Here is a 27934-nt window from a genome sequence, read left to right as displayed (position 1 = left end):
CAATTACAACCCATTTAACTTTCTTCATATGAAACCATGTAAACAATAATAATGGATTCCAGCCTTGAATATTCTGGTAAAATATGCACAATTTAAACACACTATAAAGTTCTTTACTGTACTGTATATCAAACAAACATAACAAGGGAGTGATGGATTAACTTTATATTTAACAATAAAGCCAAACCAACAATGACTAATTGAACTGTCCTCATTTGCAGCAACTTTAGGACACACACACACACACACACACACACACACACACACACACACCATCACAAGCTCTGTGACGCACTCACTGTTGAAATCATTTAACACCCTACAAAAATAATGACGAAAAAATAAAACACACTTTACCTTATTAGGTATTTCTTTGACATAGAGCAGAAGGGGGTGGCTGTGGATACTTCCTGAATGTTTCAAATCACAATTTGCTTGTCCATTGCTCTTTTGGATTCATAATTAAGTGAGCAAAACTATAGAAATGTTGTCAAAAGGCTAAAAAAAATACTTAAAAGCACACAAAGTAGCATTTAGTACAGTAGTACAGCCCTGCTGACTGAATAAGCACCGGAGATCAATCTGCTGCCCTCATTGTATGTGCTGCCGGGCACAACATGGATGGATGAAACATTTGTCCACTAAGCCAAGGTTCGTACAACAAAGCATAATCTTATTTGGCCTTTGGTTCGGAAATCGAAACGTTTGTACATTGACGTGTCCGTAAAGTGACGTCCCACAGTGCAAGCAAAGAGCAAACTGCAAAGTCGGCATATCACTGATTTGTTCAAGTTATGATGGTTTTATATTGTGTTACGTGCGACCAGTCTTCCTCTCAGGGAATAAAACACACTGGTCAATCTCAAGTTCTTTGGGATGACATACGGTATATGTTGAGAAAGAAGGACCACCGAGACAGAATAGTACCGTATTTTTCGGAGTATAAGTCGCTCCGGAGTATAAGTCGCACCTGCCAAAAATGCATAATAAAGAAGGAAAAAACATATATAAGTCGGACCGGAGTATAAGTCGCACTTTTGGGGTACATTTATTTGATAAAACCCGACACCAAGAATAGACATTTGAAAAGCAATTTAGAATAAATAAAGAATAGTCAACAACAGGCTGAATAAGTGTACGTTATATGATGCATAAATAACCAACTGAGAAGGTGCCTGGTATGTTAACGTAACATATTATGGTAAGAGTCATTCAAATAACTATAACATATAGAACATGCTATACATTTACCAAACAATCTGTCACTCCTAATCGCTAACTCCCATGAAATCTTATAAGTCTAGTCTCTTACGTGAATGAGCTAAATAATATTATTTGATATTTTATGCTAATGTGTTAATAATTTCACACATAAGTCGCTCCTGAGTATAAGTCGCACCCCCGGCCAAACTATGAAAAAAACTGCGACTTATAGTCAGAAAAATACGGTACTTGGCCAAGTTTTACTAAAGCTTTAGGAAACCAGCCCTTCCAATGCAATAATAGCAGCATCAAGAAGCGGTCTAAACTCAAACTTAAAGACTCAGCTTATTTAGCGCTAAAACAGCCCTTACACTAGGGCTGGGCGATATGGCCTTTTTTTGATATCTCAATATGTTTAGGCCATATCGCGATACACCATATATATCTTGATATTTTGCCTTGGCCTTGAATGAACACTTGATACATATAATCACAGCAGTATAATGATTCTATGTGTCTACATTAACACTTTCTTCTTCATACTGCATTAATATATGTGACTTTTAAAGTTTCATGCAGCGAAGGAAACCACAACTAAGTCATTTGACCAAAAGTGTATTTATTAAACAGTTATTAAGCAGTGGCACAAACATTCATGTCATTTCCAAAACAGAAAGTGCAAGATTGTCAGAGACATTTTAAGTGGAAATGAGCCGCATAATAGGAAATCAAATAGTGTTTGTCCTTCGCTATGTGGTAGGTTACTACGGACGTTATTAAATTCAATTTTTTTTCATACGGTGTTGATGTGGAAATGTTTGCCTCGGCATTTTGATGGCGTGGGTGTGTGACACCGAACGGAGATGTTGACATGCAGAGTTTGCACTCTTTATTCTCTAGCAGGTGACTTTTCAAATGCTGCTACATATTTGCAGTAATGCTACTTTTTATAGCAACGCTTGTGCCGCATGCTTGACTTATTACGGTTGTCTGTTCGAAATATTCCCACTTGAAGCCAAACCACCGCCAGACGATGGACCCACTGCTGTTTTTCTTGGGAAATAATTATTCCTTCATTCGCACCTTCTTTCTCTCGTATTACCACTCGCACAGCTCTGCTAGCATCACAGCTAACGTTACCCATGCTGCTACCTCTCTGCTCCGCGAGGGCGTATACGTATGTGACGTATGACGTGACAGTATGTGACGTATGTAAGAAGGTGCGCTTTCTGTCTGTGAGAAGGAGAGACAGGAAAGCGCGAGAAGAGCCTCTAGTGTAATGCCCGCAGCTAAAAGCAACTGCGTGAGAACGTAGACTCCAATATAACGATATAGTAATTTTCTATTTCGCACATAGGCAACCCCGCGATAAATCGTGTATATCGATATATCGCCCAGGCCTACCTTCCACCCAGAAGAAATACAGCTTTTTGTTCTAAACAGATAAGGCTTTCTCCACAAAAAGGGAGTACATTATACTCCCAATAGACATTCCAGCGCATTCAAGGTGAAACACAGAGTTTACTAGCGGCCAGAAGATAAAGGCGCAGAGATAACGAGAAGACACACTAAACAGGTAAATTCTAACTGCTTTAACATGACTATGAATTAAAAAAGAAAACTTAAAAATATCGCATTCTCACAATTGCTCATGAGTTCATTCATGTTATGAGGGTTTTGAATATGTTTTAACAAGTTTGCACAATTTAACATCCCTGAAAAGGTGTGGGAAGAAGCAAAGTTTGTTTGTAAAACACACATACCGTATTTTTCAAACTATGATTCGCAGTTTTTTTCATAGTTTGGCCGGCCGGGGGTGCGACTTATTCTCAGGAGCGACTTATGTGTGAAATTATTAACACATTATCGTAAAATATCAAATAATATTATTTAGCTCATTCACATAAGAGACTACATTTAGCGATTAGGAGTGACAGATTGTTTGGTAAACGTATAGGATGTTCTATATGTTATAGTTATTTGAATGACTCTTACCATAGTATGTTACGTTAACATACCCGGCACCTTCTCAGTTGGTTATTTATGCGTCATATAACGTACACTTATTCAACCTGTTGTTCAATATTCTTTATTTATTTTAAATTGCCTTTCAAATGTATATTGTTGCTGTTGGGTTTTATCTAATAAATTTCCCCCAAAAAATGCGACTTATATTCCAATGCGACTTACACTCTGAAAAATACGATACAAACCAAATTTTTAAAGCACATGTGAGGTAGAATAACCACTAATTATCTTCAAATGCATCTTGTGGAGTTAATAAAAAAATGGTATCAGGAGGTTGTCTACAGCCACAGCTGCGCTAGTTCGAGACTGAATAGCGGTGTTGATTAGAATAGAATAGAATAGAATAGAGTTTTATTGTCATTATTGCAGTGAACAGGTTCAAAGAACAACAAAATTGGAGCAGATCCCCTAAGGTGCATGTACAATATGGTAATATAAATAGTAAAAAAAGATAGAAATGTATCTATACATATGTATATATATCCACACAGATGCATATAAGCATACATATGAATATATATACACACATACATATAACATTATTGCACATTATAGACCGAAAAAATAAAAACAAATTAAAAACATGATGAGGACATGAGGACATGATGGACATATTGTGCTCACTCAGTGCCTGTTTAATGCTACCATGGCTTTTGGGTAAAAGCTGTTTTTTAGTCTATTTGTGCCAGCTTTTAGCACCCTATAGCGCAGGGGTCGGTAACCTTTTTGGCTGAGAGAGCCATACAAGCCAAATATTTTAAAAAGTATTTCTGTGAGAGCCATATAATATTTATTTTAAGACTGAATACAACTAAATGTGTGCATGTTTAAGTAAGACCAACATTTTTAGAGTATAATAGGTCTGTTATTCTTTTTAATAACATTGTTATTCTCAAGCTAACTAACAATAAATAAAATACTACCATTAATGCGACTTTTTGAACAGGTGCGGTAGAAACCAGATGGATGGACTGAAATGCATGAGAATGTTTTATATTTTGAACGTTATTTTTGACACTGTGATTACCAGCGGAATTATTCATTACTCACCGTGTTAAGCAATGTAAGCTAAGATTTATCTTAGAGCCAGATGCAGTCATCAAAAGAGCCACATCTGGCTCTAGAGCCATAGGTTCCCTACCCCTGATATAGCGTCTGCCCGAGGGTAGCAGTTCTATGTGGCAGTGCCAGGGTGGAATGCGTCTTTCAGGATGATCTGTGCTTTCTAGAGCATTTACAAGAGTTGTTCTAAAACATGTGTGTGCTCGTGCGCAGAGAAGAGAAAAGCCAACATCCTGGACAACCTGAACAACACCAACGGGACCATCATCGGCGTCACCTGTTGCATCGTCCTCCTCCTCCTCATCATCTCCGTCATCGTCCAAATCAAGCAGCCTCGCAAAAAGTACATCCTGCGGCGTGAGGACTTTGACCCCACCATGTTTCAGGAAGTCTTTGAGCCGCCTCACTACGAGCTGTGCACTCTCCGCGGCGCCACCACCACGGCCGCCGCCGCCTCAGCAGACCTCGTCGACCTGGCGGAAGACTTTGGGAACTACCACACCCTCCGTCGTGCCTCCTCACGCTGCATCCACGACCACCACTGTGGCTCTCCCTCCAACCCGGGCTCGGCCCACATATCCCAGCTGTCGCTCAGCGGGCGAGGGAGCCGCGGCAACCTGAGCACGCGGGACGCAGCGGCCAGCCTGTTGGCGGACCTCCCGCAGCCTCCAATGTCCGTGCGGCCCCTGCTACCCTCAGCGGGGAACCGCAGGAGCATCTTGGTCATGAAGCACAGCTACTCGCAGGAGGGAGCGGACAACGGCTACGACCTGGACGACGACATGGATGAAGTTCCAACCACCAGCCACCGGCTTTCACGCCACGAAAAGGCAGTACAGCGGTCAGTATCCATAGATTTCTGATGACAGGAGACCAGAAGGCCTCATTTTACTCTGGAATTTTCACTTTTTACTTTCATCTTTGCTCTTCCTTCATCTCTGCTCCTCTTCTCAAAAACATTTATTTTGGTTTTCTCTACCTCTTTCCACCGTTTAAAACGGTTCTCTTCCATGCTCATCTTTGAATATATACGATATGAACAGAAGTATTGGGACACCTGCACATTTTTACATACAGGAAGTAGAAATCGAAGAGGCTGTGCATTTCTTTTTTTAGGGTCTTTTTTCCATCCCAAACTCATGAAACGGCTCTTCAAAATAGGGCCTTACCCGAAATAAACTCATCAAAACTGCAGTACCTCAACTTACAATTAGATAGGTGGCGGGTGCAGATAACTCGAAACACGTGTTTTATCCCAAATAAACATTGCTCATGGAAGTCAATTGAACATGTAAAATGTCTTTTCAAAAGAAGAACAAACATTTAAATGACAAATATTGTATGAAAATAATACAATATGAGATTGAAGGACTGCGATGAGGTGGCGACTTGTCCAGGGTGTACCCTGCCTTCCGCCCGATTGTAGCTGAGATAGGCGCCAGCGCCCCCGCGACCCCGAAAGGGAATAAGCGGTAGAAAAATGGATGGATGGAGATTGAAGGATACAGAAGCCGTAAGGCTCGAGGGCCGGATCAGGCCCGCAAACAGGTTTTATTCGGCCCGCGGGCTGAGTTTGCTTAGTATAAAAATGAGTCGAAATTTTTTGAATGAAAGAAACTGCTGTTCTGAATGTGTCCACTAGATGTCACAATAGCCATTCTTTGTATCTTTGTAGATTATGCTACATATGTAAAGAAAATAAACCACATGATGTTACTGGACCAGTTGAAAAAAATGAGCAAACTACATAAATAACATCCTATAATTTGATTTTGATATTATTTTTTTATCTTGATAGATTGAAAATGAACACCAATGGGTTGACTGATGAACATGATCACATAATTTATTCAGAAAGTATAAGTAACGACAAAGATAGAATACTATTAACCGCAACATGTCAGTGCACGCAAGTAAAAAAAAAAAAGAAAGGTGGGCACGATTTAGCGTATTTTCATGTTTTGTGTCTTTCTCGTCCATCTATAGGCCAAAGTTAAATCTCAAAGTTGACCAATTTTTCCATTTGTGACAACAACCTTCTACTATACAAGTGAGGAACATGTTTTGTAATCCAAAACTAACTTTCTCAACAGCTCACAGTGTTGTTTTCACTAAAGGGAGTGACGGCAAAACGGACACAGGCAGTAGTGTACTATGATTTATTATATATATGCACTCTAGAGATGCGCGGATAGGCAATAATATCATCCGCATCTGCATCACCAAAGTCGTCATACACCCGCCGTCCACCCGAACCAACATTTTATCAGGACCGTACCCGCCCGCCAACCGCCCGCTAAAATACATCTGAGGTTGTCCGCCTTTACCACTCACAGAGCTATTTAAACCTATTTCACAGAGTAATGAAGACAATTGAAGCCGCTAACGTTCCGCGACAATCCAATAGCGTTCATCCTGATTACATTAATATGGGTGTGCTGGGAAGCCATTGCCTTTGACACCTTCAACAACATGTACGAACCGATTGTTGGTCCGGCAAAATGAATACAAAGGATTATGGGTATTTGTCGTGTTGCGTTTATGTTGTGTTACTGTGAGGATGTTCTCCCGAAATGTGTTTGTCGTTCTTAATTGGTGTGGCTTCACAGCGTGGCGCATATTACTAAGAGTGTTAAAATTGTTTATATCACAACCATTAGTGTACTCTGTGTCACCCAGTATGCCTTCCAGTCGTGTACGAGTGTCTGCTGAAGCCACACACAACATGATGCTGGACTGACAAGCAGATCGCAAATGTTGTAGTAAGCGACAAAGTTAATGGCTTCATAGCACGCCCTATTACATATTATCTGGGTGACAACCGGTAGTCATTCAGGAGAATACTAGCGTCTCTTATTGTCTTCTTCGCTTTGTGACACGGGTCTCAAATGGCACTTTGAATGGTAAAGGATACCGATCACAGAACCATGCATATCAAATATTGACGGATGGTTCAACCGCCACCCGCCCGAATCGACCCGCGGTTTATCCGCGGACTCATGCACTCTATATATATATATATATATATATAAATATATATATATATATATATATATATATATATATATATATATATATATATATATATATATATATATATATATATATATATATATATATATATATATATATATATAGAGATAATAATCAAACAATAGAGTATAAACTATAGAATGGTTTGTGTCAAAAACCCAAGAGTGTGTATGGCGTAAGTATTTAATTGGAGCCTTTTTTCATAAGTGTTGGAGACGCGGTGCTGTCAGACAAGGGCGAGGCAGGCAGGATTGTTCAGGGACGGAAGCGGGGTCGAAAGGCATGAGTGAGTAGTCGTTGTCCGGGGGCGAGCGAGGAGTCGAGAAACGAAGGAGGCTGTCAGAGTAAGACGGAGATCCGGGGAAAAGTGAGACGCACAGCTCACTTTGCAGGTGGCGGAGGGTACTGCGGGGACACGGGAGAAGACAAGGGACAAGTCAAGCCACGGAGAGGAAACAAAAATAGCGCATCAAGCAGTCACTTACGGTACATCATGGAAAAACTAAGTTCCCGCGCCGATCCTTGGGTCCACTGGTCCCTTTATTCAGCTCACCCTCATCAGGTTTTACCATGAATTGATTAATGTGGACTCCGACTTAAACAAGTTGAAAAACTTATTGGGGTGTTACCATTCAGTGGTCAATTGTATGGAATATGAACTGAACTGTGCAATCTACTAATAAAAGTATCAACCAATCATTCAAAAGTCACAGGTGTGCAGATTGACTGATGGTGTGCAGGCATGTAGCTGCGTGGGCGTGCTGCGCTCAGCGATAGCGTGCCCGAGCGCGCTGTCAGCTGACCCTCCGGGTGGTCCCGCAAATAACGGAGATGCAGACTGCGCGTGCGCGGTGACACACAGGTTCAAATTACCGTATTTTGTAGAGAACACCTGTATATAAACCGAACCCACCAAATTTTACAATAAATATATATTATACATATATTCGCCACTGAGGACTATTAGCCGCAGATAAACAGTACACCGGCATGAAAGATTGTGTACTGTAAATGTTTATTTAACCCTTAATTGTTTCCAAATGGTGCCTGTCACACGGCAATAAAACGGCTGATTGAACAAAACACAAGTCATCGTCATGGACCCACGAGCTGTGAAAGCTAGCTCTCCAGTCAGCAAAACAGACTCAATAACTCCACGGTGACGTTTTAGTGAGTTTACAAAACTGAAACAATACAAAACGAATGCCATTGTAAGTTTAATAATACTAACACAGACACTTGTAAACGTGCTAGCATATTTGCTAATGCTCACGATAATAGCTTGGTTAAATTATGATAGCGCATACAAGTCTGCATGAGAACGCTCCTACAAACATCATGCATGGGACAGTTTAATTGGTATGAATTGTTTTAGTTATACTGTAAAATGTATTAATGCTGCTTGGAGTAATAAATGAAGAATCCTTTCGAGCAAAAGTGTGATGGACAAATTATACATCCGGTTGAAGGCACAAAACAGGAAGTACATTTTCAACCTGCAGTGAGCGAACTCGTCCAAAAGACCACCTGTGTTCAGGGTCGCTTGCTGCTGTGTCTCGAAAACAAAAGTGTTTGTTGAATACAAAACATTATAATCGTTAGCAAAGAAAAAGCCATACATTCGCCGTGCCATTTTATAAGTTTAAAGCGTGGGGGGGAAAGTAGAGGCTTATAACGAAAAACACGGTAGAAAAATAAATCCATCCATCCATCTTCTTCTGCTTATCCGAGGTCGGGTCACGGGGGCAACAGCCTAAGCAGGGAAGCCCAGACTCTCCTCTTCGTAAATATAAATACAACTAACTCATGTTACGCAAATGTCTGCTAAGTAAAAACTGGCCTTCAAATGGTTAAAAAAAACATTAGATGTTTGTATGTTGGTTTAGGCTGAAGTTGATTGAGAGATTTGAACAAAGAAAGTAAAAAAAATATACATATATGTTTTTAAGCCTTTAAAAAAATGAAGGACTTATTCAGTTTGGTTTGGCTTTGGAATCATGTCTAATGATGGCCATTGTATGGTACACCTGTAAATTGAAATGTAAAAATTTAGCAGGAAAAAAATAATTTTTAGGAAAAATCATGTAAATATGAAGTAACACAAGAAAAATTTATGGCCACAAATACAGCACAAAATTACTCAAATAGTCAGCCTTTGTACCCTAAGGATTCGATAATACATCTCTGATTTAAAACAATAAAAATGTAATTACATATTGTGGTTAAAAAATATACTAATAGTTTTCAGATCAGTTTTTTGCACATGTTCTTTAATGAATTAATGGTTGCATCCCAATACTTTTGTCCATAAAGTGTCCTAAACATGACAACTAAGTAACATAGCGGAAGCAGCTGCATTTAAAAATAAAAACAATAACTACTCTTTAGATATGTTTGACGTTAACAAAAATGTGATTTATTTTCTGATACGCTTATATCACGGCTTTCCACTGGTTAATATTGGACAGAAGTTTGCACATGATGCATTGTATTAAAGTATGAATATTAAAGTACGGAGGCGTGACATTTCAGGTTCTGCCTCATTGGCTCTTTGAGCAAACATGAATCAGAGTACAACACAACTAGGGTCTAAGAGACAATCTCAAGGTAAGCCCCCTTCATCCAAATATGGACTGTATCTTTATATGTTGTTTTTTTTTTGCACACTTTGCTTTTATGGATGTTATTGTTTTGTCTTCTGTGGTTTGTATTTACTTTCACTTGGATGAGTCTCTTGCTTGCAGCCATATTGGCCTTTTTGTCAGCTCAAATTTTCCGCATGTGATTTTGTTTTTAAGGGACTGCAGACTCTTGGATCAGCATGTGATTTTTTTTTTTTTTTTCAAACTTTGTGTTAAATGTCTGGAAATATACCAGACATACAGTATTTGTGATTATGTACCATAGCATCATCGGCATTACTACTACTACATAATATAAAGTACTTTTCAAAAGTATTGACACACTTTAAATGAATGGCGTTTTTAAACATTTGACTGGTGCTGTACATACTGTACAGCTAATTCCAGAATATTGCATACCATATGTTGAGTTACAGTGTATTCTTATAATCTGGGACAAAAAGACACTTTAACTCCAAATGTATTTTTTTTCTATACACATCAATCAATCAATCAATCAATGTTTATTTATATAGCCCCAAATCACAAATGTCTCAAAGGACTGCACAAATCATTACGACTACAACATCCTCGGAAGAACCCACAAAATACAATGCTGGTGTAGTTTTTTTTGCATGTGTTTGGTTGTATTATCATGTGTTTTGTGCATGTATATATGCTCCAAGTGCACAATAAGCATTTGATACACTCCCTGGACACTTCATTAGGCACACCTGCACAATCTAATCCAATGAGAGCCAATACAAAAAACTGCCTTAAGAAAGATAGTAAAGCTCGGCTTAACCCGAATATAATACAGCCCCAATATGGTTTTGGGTGGGGGGATGTTTTAAATATAGAAGGGTTATTGATCAGGATTATCTTAAAATTCACTTTGTATCTGTGGGGGGTCAAATGGGACAGAATGAAATTATAAACAAATATTTAAATAATTACTGAAATGTGTCATTAATTATTTAAATTAAATTAAATGTGATATCATATGGTAGTGTCACTAATTTATTATAAAATAAACATATTATAATTAACTATTTAATTAATTCAATGTTTAAATATTTTTTAATAATGTCATTATTTTATGATGTAATTAATTAGTTCATGAACCTGTGTGTCAGAACCTCATTAATTCATTTTATCCGTCAAACTCAGTCGTCAAAGTCAGTGGGTGTGTCCTAACACCGACTCTACTTGTCTCCATTTTCTACTGTATGTCCCTCTCCGGGTGGTGGGGGGCTGGGCTTATCCCAGCTACACTCAGGCGGAAGGCAGTGTACACCTTGGACAAGTCATATTGGTCGATATCTTCATCTGAAAGTGCGGAAATAACTACAACAATTTCAGTGAATTGTACTATTACCGCAACATGCTCTGGAACAGCAGTTCTTGCTTCCACATACCGTATTTTTCGGAGTATATGTCTCTCCGGAGTATAAGTCGCACCTGCCGAAAATGCATGATAAGAAGGAAAAAAACATATATAAGTCGCACTGGAGTATAAGTCGCATTTTTGGGGGAAATTTATTTGATAAAACCCAACCCCAGGAATAGACATTTGAAAGGCAATTTAAAATAAATGAAGAATTGTGAACAACAGTAACTTTGATCGGTGAGTTTGACAGATGAATTAAATTCATGAAGTGCAGGTTAATTCATTAATTAAAAAAACAATTAAAGCGTGCTATGTTAGTCATGAAATTGTCACTTTTGTACATCTCTGTGGCAATTGTGACCCAGAGATGCGGACACTGGAGACAGAATGCAGGTAAAACTCTATTTGTCCACAAACCAGTTGTACAGCAGGGAAGTGCACAAGAAGCACAGGGAAAGCTGTGAAAGTTAGGAACAAAGCAAAAGCAACCATTGACCATGAGTAGTAAGCAAAGTAATAATTCAGCCCTGTCTGGAAAAGGCGTGCCCAGATTGCCAATCGGAAGCAGAGTAGTGGAATCAGAGCAGGAAGTTGAAGAAAAATAAGAGCGCAAAACAGGAAATAAACACAGAATCATGGATCATGACAGAAATTATTCATTACATTGTGAAATAATTGTTTAAATTATGAAATAATGAAATAATAAAATGACTGTAATTGCAAACAATAAATTGTATCATTAGATAAATAATTAAACCATAAAATGATTAATTAACATTTGAAATTATTAATGCGATCATAAAATAATTAATTCAACCATGAAATAATTAAATACATTGTGAAATAATTATTTAAATCATGAAAAAAGTTATGCAACTCTCAAATAAATCACTAAATGATTCATTTGAAATAATTAATCAAATTAAGATATGATTTAAATGATGAAGTAATTGATTAAAACCTGAAATTATAAATTTGGTAGTTAATTAAATTATTCAATAATTAAATAAATATTGTTATAAATAATTAAATTATTAAAATATTGCATGTATTTTTACATTAAATAAAAAATAATGGCACATTTATTAACACACATGTACTTTATTAATGACACATTTGAGTAATTCAAGATGTATTTATTCAATCATTTTGTCCAATTTGACCCTGCAGGGTGCCTGCTGTCTGGTGTGTTTGAGTGACAAGAAGAAAAGCTCTGCAGGGAAACTGTTTGTCACCTCCTGTTGGTTTGCGTCTCAAATAGAAGACACTGAATATAAGACGGCTTGCGTTTTTCAAACTTGATAGATGTATTCTAGGTCGGTACATTACTAACGTTTACCATACACCTGAGAGATGTCTTTAATATTTTGTTGCTTAATGAAGGCAGAATTTTTGTATTACATTTGATTAGGCTGCGCGTGAAATAAAGTATAGCACTGGTTTGCCACTTTAATTGGTAGCATGAACACGATGTCCAATGTGTGTGTGTGTTTGAACGTGTATTTGTATGTGTGTGTGTGTGTGTGTGTGTGTGTGCTTATGTTCTACATTGTGTCGCATTGTCTCCATCATGTAGAGGTCTTGAGAGTGTAGCGCAGTCCCGGATGACTGGGAGCGGGGCCTCCCTGACACGTGACAAAGTGGATGAGGGATGTGCACCAGGATGACGCTGAGAGGCCCAAGGACGCTTTGATGAAACCCAATTTAAAACCATATGATCATGTGCAAAGATAAACACAAAAGGACTTAAGAAGAAAACACTTTGAAGGAAATCATCCCACACTTTTGTTCTTGTCCCCATGAAAATGGACCTTCTTAATTTAGGGTGCTGTTCCTTTAAAGGGGCCCTATCCTACTCATGCAACTTTTCATACATACTAATAATATCTTCTAAATCAAGAGGTTGGCATGTTTTTAGCTTATCCTTGCTGGAGGTTATTACACTAAACAGAGTTGATTGAGTATTGTATTTAAAATAAAGTAACCAAAGTGCCCCATTGAAAATATGATAATTTGAAAACCCCTTAAAAATGAGCAGGATAGGATAGGACCTCTTATGCTGATTTGATGCAACAGTTCACAAATAAAGCATGAATATATCCGAATGGATGAACAAATATGTATATTTTTATGTTATCTTAACAATTGGAATAATACTAACAATTATTATTTATTAACAATTCAAGGCCAAGCTGGTGCATGCTTGTTTGAATTAACATCCTTTTCAATATGACACTATCAGAGGCCCCCATGTACTAATAATACATCCACTGATTTTACAAATGATTCATTGCATGTTGTTAGTTGAAAAAAAGTATTTGTTAACACCGACTTTCTTTGTTTTAAATTTTTTTCTTATACGTTTGTGTCCAAATAATCACCAGAGTTTAACATTGTCTTTGTATCAAACCAGACTTTTATACTCCGGCAAAAAAAACAACAATGTCTTTTAAAAGTTATTCAAACGATCCTTCAGGGCTGGTTTTATCGATGATTTGTAACAATATTAATATTAAATAACAATAAAGCACCTTTTTTCTTGTTGTTGTTGAAGTGTTTGTGGTAAAAGTGTCATGTCATGTACAGCAGTGGTCCCCAACCACCAGGCCGCAGAAGAGTTTTTTATTTAAAAAAAAAATATATATATATATATATATATATTTTTTTTTTTTTTTTTTTATTTTTATTTTTATTAAATCAACATAAAAAACGCAATATACACTTACAAATAGTGCACCAACCACAAAAAACTCCCTTTTTCATGACAAAGAAGAAAAAATAAAAAATAAGGACACAGATCATATAAACATGTATACATACTTACATATACAGTGTTTTCCCAATAAGATTTGTGAGCTAAGGTGGTGACTCTCCAGGGGGAGGGGACCGGGGAAGGGGGTGTGTGTAAGGATTTGTGTAATTTGGCCTGTCGCCATCACGTCTCCATCTCATCGCTACCACCACAGCCTGGGGAGGCAATAGACTACAGACGGTGGGGACGTAGGCCAGCTTCGTCGCATGAAGAAGCCTACAACTTTTGGTTGTGATTTCCACTCCATTAGCTGAATGGCGATATATGATATATATCTCGATAATGTTTCTGTAAAGTAAAAAAAAAAAACAGTCCTATTTACCTAATATACTGAGATAATGACTCACAAAGTCAAATTAATGACTTACTGCAAGTAAGCGTTTGCAATAAGCATTTGAAAAAAAAGAGTGAAAAGTGGGGCCAGATGCTGACATATGTTCAACTCATGATTAATTTATTACAGCATTTGGGAAGCTTGTAGTGGATTTTTTAAGTATGTAAATGTTATATTTTTATCAACATGTGATAACAGGGACCCTGCCATTCAAAACTAGGCTGCTATATTACTAATGATTACTGTAACCATAGCTGAAAAAAATAGTACAATAGCAATTGGAGAGACTATTCATCCCTGAACACCATGGAGTTCATGTAGGCTTTATAAGGCAGTTAGATTATTATATCAACTGTCGGAGACAGAAAATCTTCATTTAACATAATGTAATTTTTTGCTGCTTCAACACAGCTAAATCAACACAGAAAAAGGTAAAGTGAAATAACTTAGTTGTTGACTAAATGTTTGTCTTTCTCTCAGACAGACAGGGCTTTACTGTCCATAACACACCGCTAACGTTACGCTAAAAGCTAATTAGCCTTCACCTCGAGGACTGCGAGCGAGTTGAGCTGCCGTTGATGTTTCTAGAACATCAACGGGCTCATAGGGATGTTACTAGTAGTTGACTTAAGTGTTTATTATAATTTGTGGAGAGTCGGCTGCCTTATGCTCACCTGCCAAACACCTTTCTGCTCATCCCACCGTCTCTCCTCTCTGCCTCCCTGAGCACTGTTACATGCTCTGAATACACACTGCTGATTGGCTGTTACCGCTCTGCGTGTAACCAATCAGATGGTTCTGTGGGTAGGACAATGCTGGGTGCTGCAGAGACGTACTGACAGAGGCAGACGCAGAACTAAGCGGCGCAGCTTCTTAAGACTTTAGTTTAGGCGGTGGCCCTTTGTTGTTAAGGCGGCCGTCTTAACAACAAAGCGCTGCGGGAAACCCTGATATATATACAGTGTTATCCAAAGTCCTGTTTTGAAGCGAAATAGGCTATCCCTCCTCACAATCACAGAACTTGTAACAAATGCAGGCGTCTTCCAGAAGTAATTCATCTTCATTCATTTTTGATAACGCAATCATTTATTTTTATCAATCACATGTGTTAACACATTTACTTTGACAGCCCTACATACATACATACATACATATATATATATATATATATATATATATATATATATATATATATATATATATATATATATATATATATATATATATATATACTGAGTAACTGAATGATAAATAACGCGTTAGACTAGGGCTGGGCGAAAAAACGATATAAACGATATATCGCAGGTTTGTCTTCGTGCGATATAGAAAATGACCATATCGTAATATTCGATTATATGTTCTCACAAAAAAACAAGCCTGCCTTCTTACATACATCACATACTGTTGCGCGTCTAGCGAAATACGCTCTCGCCAAGAGCTAACGTTAGCATGACTAAAGTTAGCTGAGGCAGGTCGAGTTGCTTTTAGCTGCGGCCTTTACACAACAGGCGTTTCTCACTCTTTCTCGTCTCTCCTTCTCACAGAGACGTAAAACAAGCCCGCCTTCTTACATACGTCACATACTGTTGCGCGTCTAGCGTCATACGCCCTCACCGACCAAAGAGGTAGCAGCATGGCTAACGTTAGCTGAGGCAGGTCGTACAAGCAAAGCGGAGCGGAGCTTGTGACTTTACAAGAGACAGAAGGTCCGAAACTGATCACAAATGGAGGAAGAACAATAAATGCCCAAAATAAAGAGCAGGGGATCCATCATCTGGTGGTTTGGCTTACAACCGGGAAGATATTCAGCAGACAACAGCAATATGCAAAGTATGCAGCAGAAGTGTTACTACAAAAAGGTAGCAACACTATTAATTTGTTCTTTCACTCAAAAAGTCACCCGTGAGAGAATGAAGAGCATTTAATAAATACAGTTTTGGTCAATTGACTTAGTTGTGATTTCCCTCTCTGCATGAAAGTTTAAAAGTAGCATATATTAATGCAGTATGAAAAAGAATGTTTTAATGTAGACACAGAATCATCATACTGCTGTGATTATATGCATCAAGTGTTCATTCAAGGCTGAGGCAAAATATCGTAATATATATCGTATATCGCAATATGGCATAAAAATATTGCGATATTAATAAAAGCCAATATCGCCCAGACTTATGCTAGACTACTAGTTACCGTCGAAAATAACGGCGTTACAGTAACGCGTTAGTCCCAACACTGCAAACCAGGTGATAATGTAGTAAACACACTTATAAACAACTTAGCATAGCGTACCAATTACTCTTTAGTTCAACAACTTAACTTAACATAGTGTACCAATTACTCTTTAGTTTAAACAGTTGTTGAAACAAACAAGCTAGTTTACCATTTTCAGATGACAATGCTAATCTCTTTTTTGGTACAATGCAACCCCAGATTGTTGTGTTTACTTATAGATGTTTAAATTTCTCTAGGAAGCAAAATACATTCAAATTCAGTCTGTAGTTGCAAGTTGATGCTCTTGTCAATGGAGTAGAGTTGGTTCATCCTTGCTGTAATTGAGCCTCTCCAAGGTTGTACAACACAACATCTGTGGTGATATGAATTACGTCTTCTTGCAGGACTTGGTCTTCACAGATATTAGATCTCCTGCATGTGGTTGCTGTCCAATTAGCAAAGGCATAGTTTGAACTTAACTTTGCTACTTTCCAATCAGTAAACTTTGCCAGCATGTCGTTCTCCTCTGCTTGTTGTGGCTGTAGCCTGGACTGACCATACGCCCTCTTTTCCCCAGACATGTCCTATTTTGCGGGGCTGTCTGGGCGGAGTTTCTTAAATGCCTCAAATGTCCGGCATTTTGAGTTAGGGTTGCGTGTATTTTCAATGTACGTTCAGGGTTAAGAAGGAGTTGAAACAAAAAAAAAATTGTGAAGTTGTGCACACGCAGCAGCATGCGTGAGGGAGGGGCAGAGACAGAGAGAGTGACAGACAAGACACCCGGTTTGCTTGTTTTCTTTTTTTATTTTTGTTTTGTTTATATTTGCCGGGTCACATTTCCGTCCCCGTTTATTGCGTTTTTATTTTGATTCGCCAAAAGTTTTATTGATGACAAATACGGCCACAGTTTGCACTCGGACAAGTTTACCGCAAGGGGCTTTCAAAATATAGACTTCATGGTAAACACTAAGGTGAGTGTAAATTCAACATTTTTAACTCCAATAAATGAGTTATTTTAGTCTTTGTGAGTCCATGGAAACTTCTCTTTTATCTCCCGCTGGATCCACATCGTTCCAGGATGGAGACAGGCTAGCTGTTAGCTTCAAGCTCTTCCAACCCAAAAACATACTTTGCAGGTGAAAAACGGGGCGACTGTTTGCCTTTTGAAGCGTTAATATGCGAGGAGTGTTCAAAAGCAGTCTCTTGGACAAGTTAGCATCGCTGACAGTGACGTCGTCACCGTCATTGTTTACTGAAGCAGAGATGCTGACTGTGCATTATTATAAATGCGCATGTGTCACCAGGCTCTGCTTTTTATCCATAGATTTATCAGATTAATTTTTTTTTTATCTATAGCAGGGGTGTCAAAAGTGTGCCCTGGAGGCCATTTGCGGCGCACAGCTAATGTTTTAAAAGCCCACGGCCCATTCTAAAAATACTATTAAAATAAACAAAAACATAACAAAAGTGAAATAGAAAAAGCTTAAAGGTGAAATGTAATTTAGAAAAAATTGCAATGTTGTTCTAATAAAACAAAACATGGACCCAGATTTCCCTCGCCCGGACACGGGTCACCGGGGCCCCCCTCTGGAGCCAGGCCCGGAGGTGGGGCACGATGGCGAGCGCCGAAGAGGCAACGTGGGTCACCCCTCCAATGGGCTCACCACCCATAGCAGGGGCCATAGAGGTCGGGTGCAATGTGAGCTGGGCGGCAGCCGAAGGCAGGGCACTTGGCGGTCCGATCCTCGGCTACAGATGCTAGCTCTTGGGACGTGGAACGTCACCTCACTGGGGGGGAAAGAGCCTGAGCTAGTGCGCGAAGTGGAGAAGTTCCGGCTGGATATAGTCGGACTCACTTCGACGCACAGCAAGGGCTCTTGAACCACTTCTCTCGAGAGGGACTGGACCCTATTCCACTCTGGCGTTGCCAACAATTCTGGTTGCCCCCCGGCTTAAAGCCTGCACGTTGGAGTTCAACCCAGTGGACGAAAGGGTAGCCTCCCTCCGCCTTCGGGTGGGGGGGACGGGTCCTGACTGTTGTTTGTGCTTACGCACCAAACAGCAGTTCAGAGTACCCACCCTTTTTGGGTACACTCGAGGGAGTACTGGAAAGTGCTCCCCCGGGTGATTCCTTTGTCCTACTGGGGGATTTCAACGCTCATGTTGGCAACGACAGTGAAACCTGGAGAGGCGTGATTGGGAAGAATGGCCGCCCGGATCTGAACCCGAGTGGTGTTTTGTTATTGGACTTTTGTGCTCGTCACAATTTGTCCATTACAAACACCATGTTCAAACATAAGGGTGTCCATATGTGCACTTGGCACCGGGACACCCTAGGCCGCAGTTCCATGATCGACTTTGTAGTTGTGTCATCGGATTTGCGGCCTTATGTTTTGGACACTCGGGTGGTGAGTTGGCTGCGATGGTGGGGGAGGATACCGGACCGACCTGGCAGGCCCAAACGCATTGTGAGGGTCTGCTGGGAACGTCTGGCAGAGTCTCCTGTCAGAGAAAGTTTCAATTCCCAACTCCGGAAGAACTTCGAACATGTCACGAGGGAGGTGCTGGACATTGAGTCCGAGTGGACCATGTTCCGCACCTCTATTGTCGAGGCGGCTGATCGGAGCTGTGGCCGCAAGATAGTTGGTGCCTGTCGGAGCGGCAATCCTAAAACCCTTTGGTGGACACCAGCGGTGAGGGATGCCGTCAAGCTGAAGAAGGAGTCCTATCGGGTCCTTTTGGCTCATAGGACTCCGGAGGCAGTGGACAGGTACCGACAGGCCAAGCGCTGTGCGGCTTCAGCGGTCGCTGAGGCAAAAACTCGGACATGGGAGGAGTTCGGGGAAGCCATGGAAAACGACTTCCGGACGGCTTCGAAGCGATTCTGGACCAACGTCTGCCGCCTCAGGAAGGGGAAGCAGTGCACTATCAACACCGTGTATGGTGCAGATGGTGTTCTGCTGACCTCAACTGCGGATGTTGTGGATAGGTGGAAGGAATGCTTCGAAGACCTCCTCAATCCCACCAACACGTCTTCCTATGAGGAAGCAGTGCCTGGAGAATATGTGGTGGACTCTCCTATTTCTGGGGCTGAGGTCGCTGAGATAGTTAAAAAGCTCCTCGGTGGCAAGGCCCCGGGGGTTGGCAAGATCCGCCCGGAGTTCCTTAAGGCTCTGGATGCTGTGGGGCTGTCTTGGTTGACAAGACTCTGCAGCATCGCGTGGACATCGGGGGCGGTACCTCTGGATTGGCAGACCAAGGTGGTGGTTCCTCTCTTTAAGAAGGGGGACCGGAGGGTGTGTTCCAACTATCGTGGGATCACACTCCTCAGCCTTCCCGGTAAGGTTTATTCAGGTGTACTGGAGAGGAGGCTACGCCGGATAGTCAAACCTCGGATTCAGGAGGAACAGTGTGGTTTTCGTCCTGGTCGTGGAACTGTGGACCAGCTCTATACTCTCGGCAGGGTTCTTGAGGGTGCATGGGAGTTTGCCCAACCAGTCTATATGTGCTTTGTGGACTTGGAGAAGCCATTCGACCGTGTCCCTCGGGAAGTCCTGTGGGGAGTGCTCAGAGAGTATGGGGTATCGGACTGTTTTATTGTGGCGGTCCGCTCCCTGTACGATCAGTGCCAGAGCTTGGTCCGCATTGCCGGCAGTAAGTCGAACACATTTCCAGTGAGGGTTGGACTCCGCCAAGGCTGTCCTTTGTCACCGATTCTGTTCATAACTTTTATGGACAGAATTTCTAGGCGCGGTCAAGGCGTTGAGGGGTTCCGGTTTGGTGACCGCAGGATTAGGTCTCTGCTTTTTGCAGATGATGTGGTCCTGATGGCTTCATCTGACCGGGATCTTCAGCTCTCACTGGATCGGTTTGCAGCCGAGTGTGAAGCGACCGGAATGAGAATCAGCACCTCCAAGTCCGAGTCCATGGTTCTCGCCCGGAAAAGGGTGGATTGCCATCTCCGGGTTGGGGAGGAGACCCTGCCCCAAGTGGAGGAGTTCAAGTACCTAGGAGTCTTGTTCACGAGTGAGGGAAGAGTGGATCGTGGGATCTACAGGCGGATCGGTGCGGCGTATTCAGTAATGCGGACGTTGTACCGATCCGTTGTGGTGAGGAAGGAGCTGAGCCGGAAGGCAAAGCTCTCAATTTACCGGTCGATCTACGTTCCCATCCTCACCTATGGTCATGAGCGTTGGGTCATGACCGAAAGGATAAGTTCACGGGTACAAGCGGCCGAAATGAGTTTCCTCCGCCGTGTGGCGGGGCTCTCCCTTAGAGATAGGGTGAGAAGCTCTGCCATCCGGGAGGAACTCAAAGTAAAGCCGCTGCTCCTCCACATCGAGAGGAGCCAGATGAGGTGGTTCGGGCATCTGGTCAGGATGCCACCCGAACGCCTCCCTAGGGTCCAACCGGTAGGAGGCCACGGGGAAGACCCAGGACACATTGTGAAGACTATGTCTCCCGGCTGGCCTGGGAACGCCTCGGGATCCCCCGGGAAGAGCTAGACGAAGTGGCTGGGGAGAGGGAAGTCTGTGCTTCCCTGCTTAGGCTGCTGCCCCCGCGACCCGACCTCGGATAAGCGGAAGAAGATGGATGGATGGATGTGTCGCCAGGCTTTGCTTTTTATCCATAGATTTATCAGATTAATTTCTTTTTTATCCATAGCAAGGGTGTCAAAAGTGTGCCCTAGAGGCCATTTGCGGCGCACAGCTAATGTTTTAAAAGCCCACGGCCCATTCTAAAAATACTATTAAAATAAACAAAAACATAACAAAAGTGAAATAAAAAAAGCTTAAAGGTGAAATGTAATTTAGAAAAAATTGCAATGTTGTTCTAATAAAACAAAGCTGTTTTTTTCTTTCATACTGTCATTGCTCAAAACATAATATTGAATCAAAATCAATGTTATCATGAATGATTGACCTATCCAAGTTTCCCAATACTTCACATCAAATATTCCACTTCGTAAAATATTTTTGGTGGAAGATTTTTCATATTTTGTGTGTTTGCCATTAAAACATAGTTTTGTTTGACAAAAAAGGGCGGAAATCAAACAAACAAACAAAACAACATAGAAAAAATTAAAACATTTTGAAATGAGGAATAAATCTGAAGTTGATGTAGACTCCAAAGATCTAAGCGCTAAATATAAAAGGTATGTATGCCCTGTCACACCATTATCATCATTTCATGACTCAAGCAAAACACTTTTTACACTTTTATACTGAAATAAATACACCTACCACTTATTAAATGAAAACAGAAAAAACTACCATCAGCAGTAAAGTTTAGATCCATGAAGGAAAGAGGAAGGTGAATGAATGTTTAGAACTGAAACATTTACATATGCACAGTAAAATCCCCAGTGTTAAATATGCAGTGTTGACATGCATTATATTTATCAGAGTTATTACAACAACAGCTGGAGTAAAACGCCCCCCAGTGTTGGTGTTGATTTCCATCGTTGAACGAGACAGTGTTAAAGGTGCACTGATTAGCCTCACCCTCCAGCCCCTCCTCGTGTCCACACCCTGAAGAATGTTCTGGAAGCCATTTTCTGAATGTTTAAGGACTCTGGTAAGTTGCTTCTCCTCTCTTACTAAATCAGTTATTTGTCATTTGTAGCATCATGTCAGAATTTACTTTATATTGTTGCTCAATATGTAATGAAGTTATTTGTGTACGGTTTTGTATCTGAAAAATATGGTATTCTAAAAGGGCTAATGTCACCCAGTGAATGCTAGCTTAAATGCTAGCCACCTCAGACTTCGTTTTTGCTTAAGATGTGGGACAATTTCAAACATTATGTGAAAAGAATATTTAATATGTAAAATGTACATAATTATGCTCAGGAGATGTGGCGAAAAAAATAGTGAGTAACCCTGGTTTAGGCACTATTGAGCGTGGGTGGCCAGAGCACAAAATCATGAGGTGTGTGTGTAAATATTTTTGCTTCTACATTGTTAATGGTGAGGTTACTAAACCATCACCTGTTAGATTACCAGCGTGAAGATATGCAGATAAGATTACAGGTATCACAAATCATGTTTAATTTCATGTGTTTTTTGAATTGAGTGTGCAATTTCACATTTATTGGCCCATTATTTTGGTAGCTCTATTGGAAATTATATTTAGGAGTACCAAGTCATTAGGTTTTTCTAATGATCATGTTTTTTATATTTGTGTATACAGTATTTGTTTTGACTGGGCCTTTCAACTTTGGCTGTATGTTTCGCTTCAAAATAACTGATTTGAAACTCATTTTAAAAATATATCAAATGACCTGTTGGTTTCTTCTTTTTTTCTGTTCCCTAGCATTTGCCAAATTCGGTGTCCCAGCTGTAACAGAAGGTGTCAAAGTTGTTGACAGTTCAGGGACTGAAATAGATGATGATGTTTTTGAGGAAATTGTGAAGGATCCATCCACTGGGATACTAACCATCAAATACAAAGCAGGTTTGTTACCGCTTTAAATTTGTAAGCTATATTAACATTTTTATTCCAATAGTGAGAAGAGGTCAATCTTTTTTCATAATCAAGCTAAGTAGCTTTTGTTTTCAAACCAAACCGATATTCTCCATTAGATTATGAGCAAATTGTGTCCAACATGTCTTCTTTCTCCTTTTTGCGATGGTGGTTAGAATCTGTCTCCATACTAACCTCACCAAAGTCCCAATCATCCGTTTGTTCATTGGACTCAGACACAATCATCCTTGAAGACACTCCTACCAGAAAGCGTCAGAGGCTGGACTCTGAAGCTATGCAAGTAAGACTTCATACAGGCACTAATGCTTTCTATTGAACAAGGTTTAAAATGGTTCGAACAATGATCTTAAATTGCATCGTATGAGGGCTATGTTTAAGTTATGTCCAGATTTTAACATTGTATTGTACTAAATATAGATTTCTTAAATTGTTTTATATTTTTGTTTGATATTTTTATTTCAGCTGGTGAAATCCATTCTTACCAAGAAATAGGGTGGAGAATGATAAATAAATTAATACAACCGAACTAAGTCCTTGACAGAACAGAGCAGAAGAAAATTGGTGAATATACTGGCAGCTGAGATGACGGAGAAGAATGGGTAAGTTGTTTATTGGTTTTGATTGGCACATGTGTTCTTATTTAGGTTTCAGAGTAATTTAAAAATAGAGTAAATAATAAACATTTCACTACATCTTATAAAACGTGTGTATAACGAATAAACTTGAATATGATTTTTTTTTTTAAGAACATCTCCGTCAAGACAGGTGAAGGAAATGTATGCACAAGGAATTGTGAACTTGTTCCCCAACCCCAGAGACCCATTTTCCAAAAATGGCTATGTGAGTTACACACTCTTAATTGTTGTTATTGTCTTTATTTTGAGTTGTGCCAAAGTATGTTGTGACTAATAGTGCCTATTTTTGCAATTCTTTCAAAGGAACATTTTTATGATAGCAACAGTGGTACTGGGTATTTGGCCTGGAGAATTAAAACTATTCAGAGATGCAGTGCTAAAGAAAGGCGATCATTTGGAGGTAATCTTATATTATTTTTGAAAAATGTATTGAATAGAATAGTCATATGAGCACTTATTGGTTTTGTTGCATTTGTTGCAATGCTTTTCAGCCAATAGCCAAATATTTTTTCATAAAAGTTGGGTCACATTCAGCTGACAAAGTGTTTCGAACTGTATGTGATTGTCATGAGTCGTATGTCCCCATATTGTTTAGCTTTGGTGGAAGGACCATTCGATGAAGACAAGTTGAGAGGACCAACTGTTGGACGAGTTACCCAATTCATCCCAGAGATTGTCATTCCTGAAGATGACTGCAAGGAAGCCATGTCACTGCTGAAACATTGGGCTGGTGTGGACATGGTCATCAAAAAGATGAAGCTGACATTTGCCCATCGGCAAAACATGGTCTTGGACCAACAGCAGTCAAGCAACATTCTATCTTATTTTCCTAATTTTAAAGACATCAAAGACTTGGTAATTATCTCAACATTTTCTGTATTAATGTTGTACAACTATTGCACATTTTAACTGTCGTTTACTGTGTAATTTTAAAATTGGTACCTAACTTCCCACTACAGGTTGAACAGGATTTTGTTCTAATGTTTGTAGAGGATTAATTAGGCAAGTTTCTGGAGAAGTGGCCAACCACATTCAAAAAGAAGATCATCCAACAATGCAGAAAGATTCCCTCCGTCTTTGAGCTTGAGGAACTCCTGATGGCAGCTGACCCTCCTGAGTTAAAGTTAAAGTACCAATGACTGAGGATGGGGCTGAAGTAAACGTTGACTTTGGTAAAATGTTTGTAAGTATACATTCACTTAAATGAGGAAGTATGTTGTAAATGTGGACTTACAACCATAATTAGAACAAAATTCCAAAATTTTTGGCCTCACCAAGAAGATTTACTTGTTCTGTTTCAGGTTGGGACAGTGACCTCTCATGGATTTTGCTGCTCTTACACTTGATCCCACCGACTGCTCTAGGTCGGAAGAGGCCAGGAAATGTTTCTGCATCCCAGGCTGAGAAGCATCTTGTGGTCTTCAAGAATGTTTGTATTGTTTTCTAATGAAGGATATTTAGTTTACAATAATTTATGTAATCATTTCTATTATATAACCACAACCATGTCGATTATTTTGTTCTTCTCTCCATAGATTGGAACAAGCATCCAAGAACATCTTGACACCATTACTACCATCACTCAACCCTATCTCCTGGTTGAGGAAGAATACAATCCACCAGTTCTTCATAATTCTCGACAAGAACGTCATACCTTGCAGGTCACACTCCTCTCTTGGTGCTTTTGATGAACTGTTTAAAGCACACTTTGTGTTTGCGACATCATACCACACCATGCTCCACAACATGTACACATTCATGCCTTACTCCAAACCATTTGATGTTCACATGGCGTATGGAACATTGTGTTCCACATTGTATGTTGTCCCATATTGCCATTTTATGCAGACCTAAGGTCACCCTTTCTGTATTCTGTCCCTAAAGTTGATTATCCTGCCTGACAAAAAATAAAGGTTACTAAACGTATTATTAATGTGTTTTGCACTCACTTGCTATTTACACGACAAAGTTGGTGAGACTTAATTTGACACTGCACAAGAGTAAATCAAGCAGAATGTGCACCATTTTTTTGGGTTTTTTTCAGAAATAGTGTGTGGTTTTATAATCACTGCAAAGTTAGCATATTTTTACTGTTTACTAAACATGTTTTTCTTCACTGCAAGGGAGTGAATAATCATCATATTAGTGTATTATCAAACCTTATCAGAGTTGTATTTCAACACCAAAGCAGTGTTAATGAGCAAATACATTTAACTTGGTGTACAATTATCACCACAGAAGAGTTAATTTATCAACACTACTCAAGAGTAATAGGTTGAACAACACTCCACAGTGTTACAATGTTGACTCTATTTAGTGTTCATTTAACTCTATAAATTTAACACTATGGAAAGAGTAAATTTAGCACCAGTTCAGGTTAGGACCAAATAGACGTTTGAATAGTGTTAAATTTAACTCTTTAAGTGTTTATTTTACACTATAGAATTTACTGTGTGTACACAAATGTGTTTTCTTTTTTTTATTGTTTATTGTAATGAATTAAGTAACATTTATGACAACCTTTTTGTCCTCTCCATTTTACCCATCCCCTTGATCACCCCATGGGAGGTGAGGGGAGCAGTGAGCAGCAGCGGTGCCGCGCAGGGGAATTATTTATGGTGATTTAACCCCCAGTTCCAACCCTTGATGCTGAGTGCCAAGCAGGGACGTAATGGGTCCCATTTTTTTATAGTCTTTGGTATGACTCGGCCGGGGTTTGAACTCACAACCTACCAATCTCAGGGCGGACACTCTAACCACTAGGCCGCTGAGTAGGCAATTTTTATGACTTGATGGGGTCCCTGGGAACCCGTTTTGAAAGTTCCTAGAAAAAATGCTTTATTTAGACCTGCCTTAATAAATATAATATTTATAAAGCAAGTTCAAGTATCATTGGCAAATATTTCACCTTGTCCCAGCCTTGGCGTGCTGCCCGCCTTGGCATGCATATATGTGTCCTCTTTTTGGATTTCACAATATGGTCGGCCTACTGTAGCCAGCATTCATGCGAGCATGTAGTTATTGGCACGAGCAGAGCAGTTACTCTGAGCAGTCAGTGCTCTCTGAGGACGGTGGCTGCTGCTTGCTTTCACCTCAGAGTCTCCAAGACACACAAAAAGGCTCCAGGACACCAACAGGTCTCCAATATCCCCAAGAAAAGTTACACGGTTTGTCGCTGGATGCTGTTTATAAAAAAAAGTCGCCAAGAAGATTGGCAACACTGAGTACGTGTTTTGCTTTAAAGGCCTACTGAAACCCACTACTACCGACCACGCAGTCTGATAGTTTATATATCAATTAATGAAATAATAACATTGCAACACATCCCAATACGGCCTTTTTATTTTACTAAATTGCAATTTTAAATTTCCCGCGAGTTTCTTGTTGAAAACGTCGCGGAAGGATGACGCATACGCGTGACGTCACGGACTGTCAGGAAATATTAGCTGCACTACTAGCGGCTAAAAGTTGTCTGCTTTAATCGCATAATTACACAGTATTCTGGACATCTATGTTGCTGAATCTTTTGCAATTTGTTCATTTAATAATGGAGACTATAAAGAACAATGTTGTTGGTGGAAAGCGGTGGATTGCAGCTGTCTTTAGCACAGAGACACAGCCGGCGTTTCTTTGTTTGTTGTGAAGCAGAGCGGTCAAGCGAACATGTTTTCTCTACGTCAACCAGCATGTTTTTGGATGGGAAAATTGTGATATATATCTTACCGGAGACCTCATTGGATTATTCGTCATCCTGCAGCAGCTGTCAAAAAAGGCAGCTGTGAGCTTGGCTCCTCGGCTTCTCTGAGACACTGCGTGTTCACCGCAGCCATCCGACCTCGGAGTATGTCTTCACAATCTTTACAATCTCACTAAAACACTATTAAAACAATAAGCAGATAAGGGATCTTCCACAATTATCCTAGTAAATGTGTCTAATTACATCTGAAGCGCTCACACTGCCGCCGCACGGAGCTGTCGCTTTTTTTCTTTCTAGTCCTTCACTATCAATATCCTAATTCACAAATCTTTCATCCTCGCTCAAATTAATGGGGAAATTGTCGGTTTCTCGGTCCAAATTGCTGTTACTGCTGGTGGCTCCCATTATAAACAATGTGAATA

General features: G+C 39.9%; 1 protein-coding gene and 1 long non-coding RNA gene across 4 annotated transcripts in view; both read left to right on the top strand.

Moving 5' to 3' along the window:
• The window catches only part of neto1l (neuropilin (NRP) and tolloid (TLL)-like 1, like), a 264930-nt gene that overhangs the window by 235395 nt on the left and 1601 nt on the right, over positions 1 to 27934 (top strand). Inside the window, exons 11-13 of one of the 3 annotated variants that reach the window (XM_061922055.1) lie at positions 4507 to 5134; positions 9859 to 9933; positions 12914 to 13881. In XM_061922055.1, the coding sequence (XP_061778039.1) occupies positions 4507 to 5134; positions 9859 to 9919 (689 nt within the window). In that variant the 3' untranslated portion in view covers positions 9920 to 9933; positions 12914 to 13881. Of the gene's footprint in view, positions 1 to 4506; positions 5135 to 9858; positions 9934 to 12507; positions 13882 to 27934 lie in introns of those variants that run through there. The other 2 variants (XM_061922056.1, XM_061922057.1) reach the window with 2 other exon arrangements.
• Positions 22832 to 26403, top strand: LOC133569854 (uncharacterized). The gene is made up of 8 exons (XR_009809942.1): positions 22832 to 23460; positions 23643 to 23779; positions 23927 to 24020; positions 24119 to 24215; positions 24411 to 24670; positions 24775 to 24998; positions 25117 to 25244; positions 25351 to 26403. It is a non-coding gene; the product is annotated as an uncharacterized LOC133569854 (long non-coding RNA).

Source organism: Nerophis ophidion, linkage group LG15, assembly GCF_033978795.1.
Source record: "Nerophis ophidion isolate RoL-2023_Sa linkage group LG15, RoL_Noph_v1.0, whole genome shotgun sequence".
Classification (NCBI taxonomy): domain Eukaryota; kingdom Metazoa; phylum Chordata; class Actinopteri; order Syngnathiformes; family Syngnathidae; genus Nerophis; species Nerophis ophidion.
This window is presented reverse-complemented; position numbering and strand designations above follow the sequence as displayed.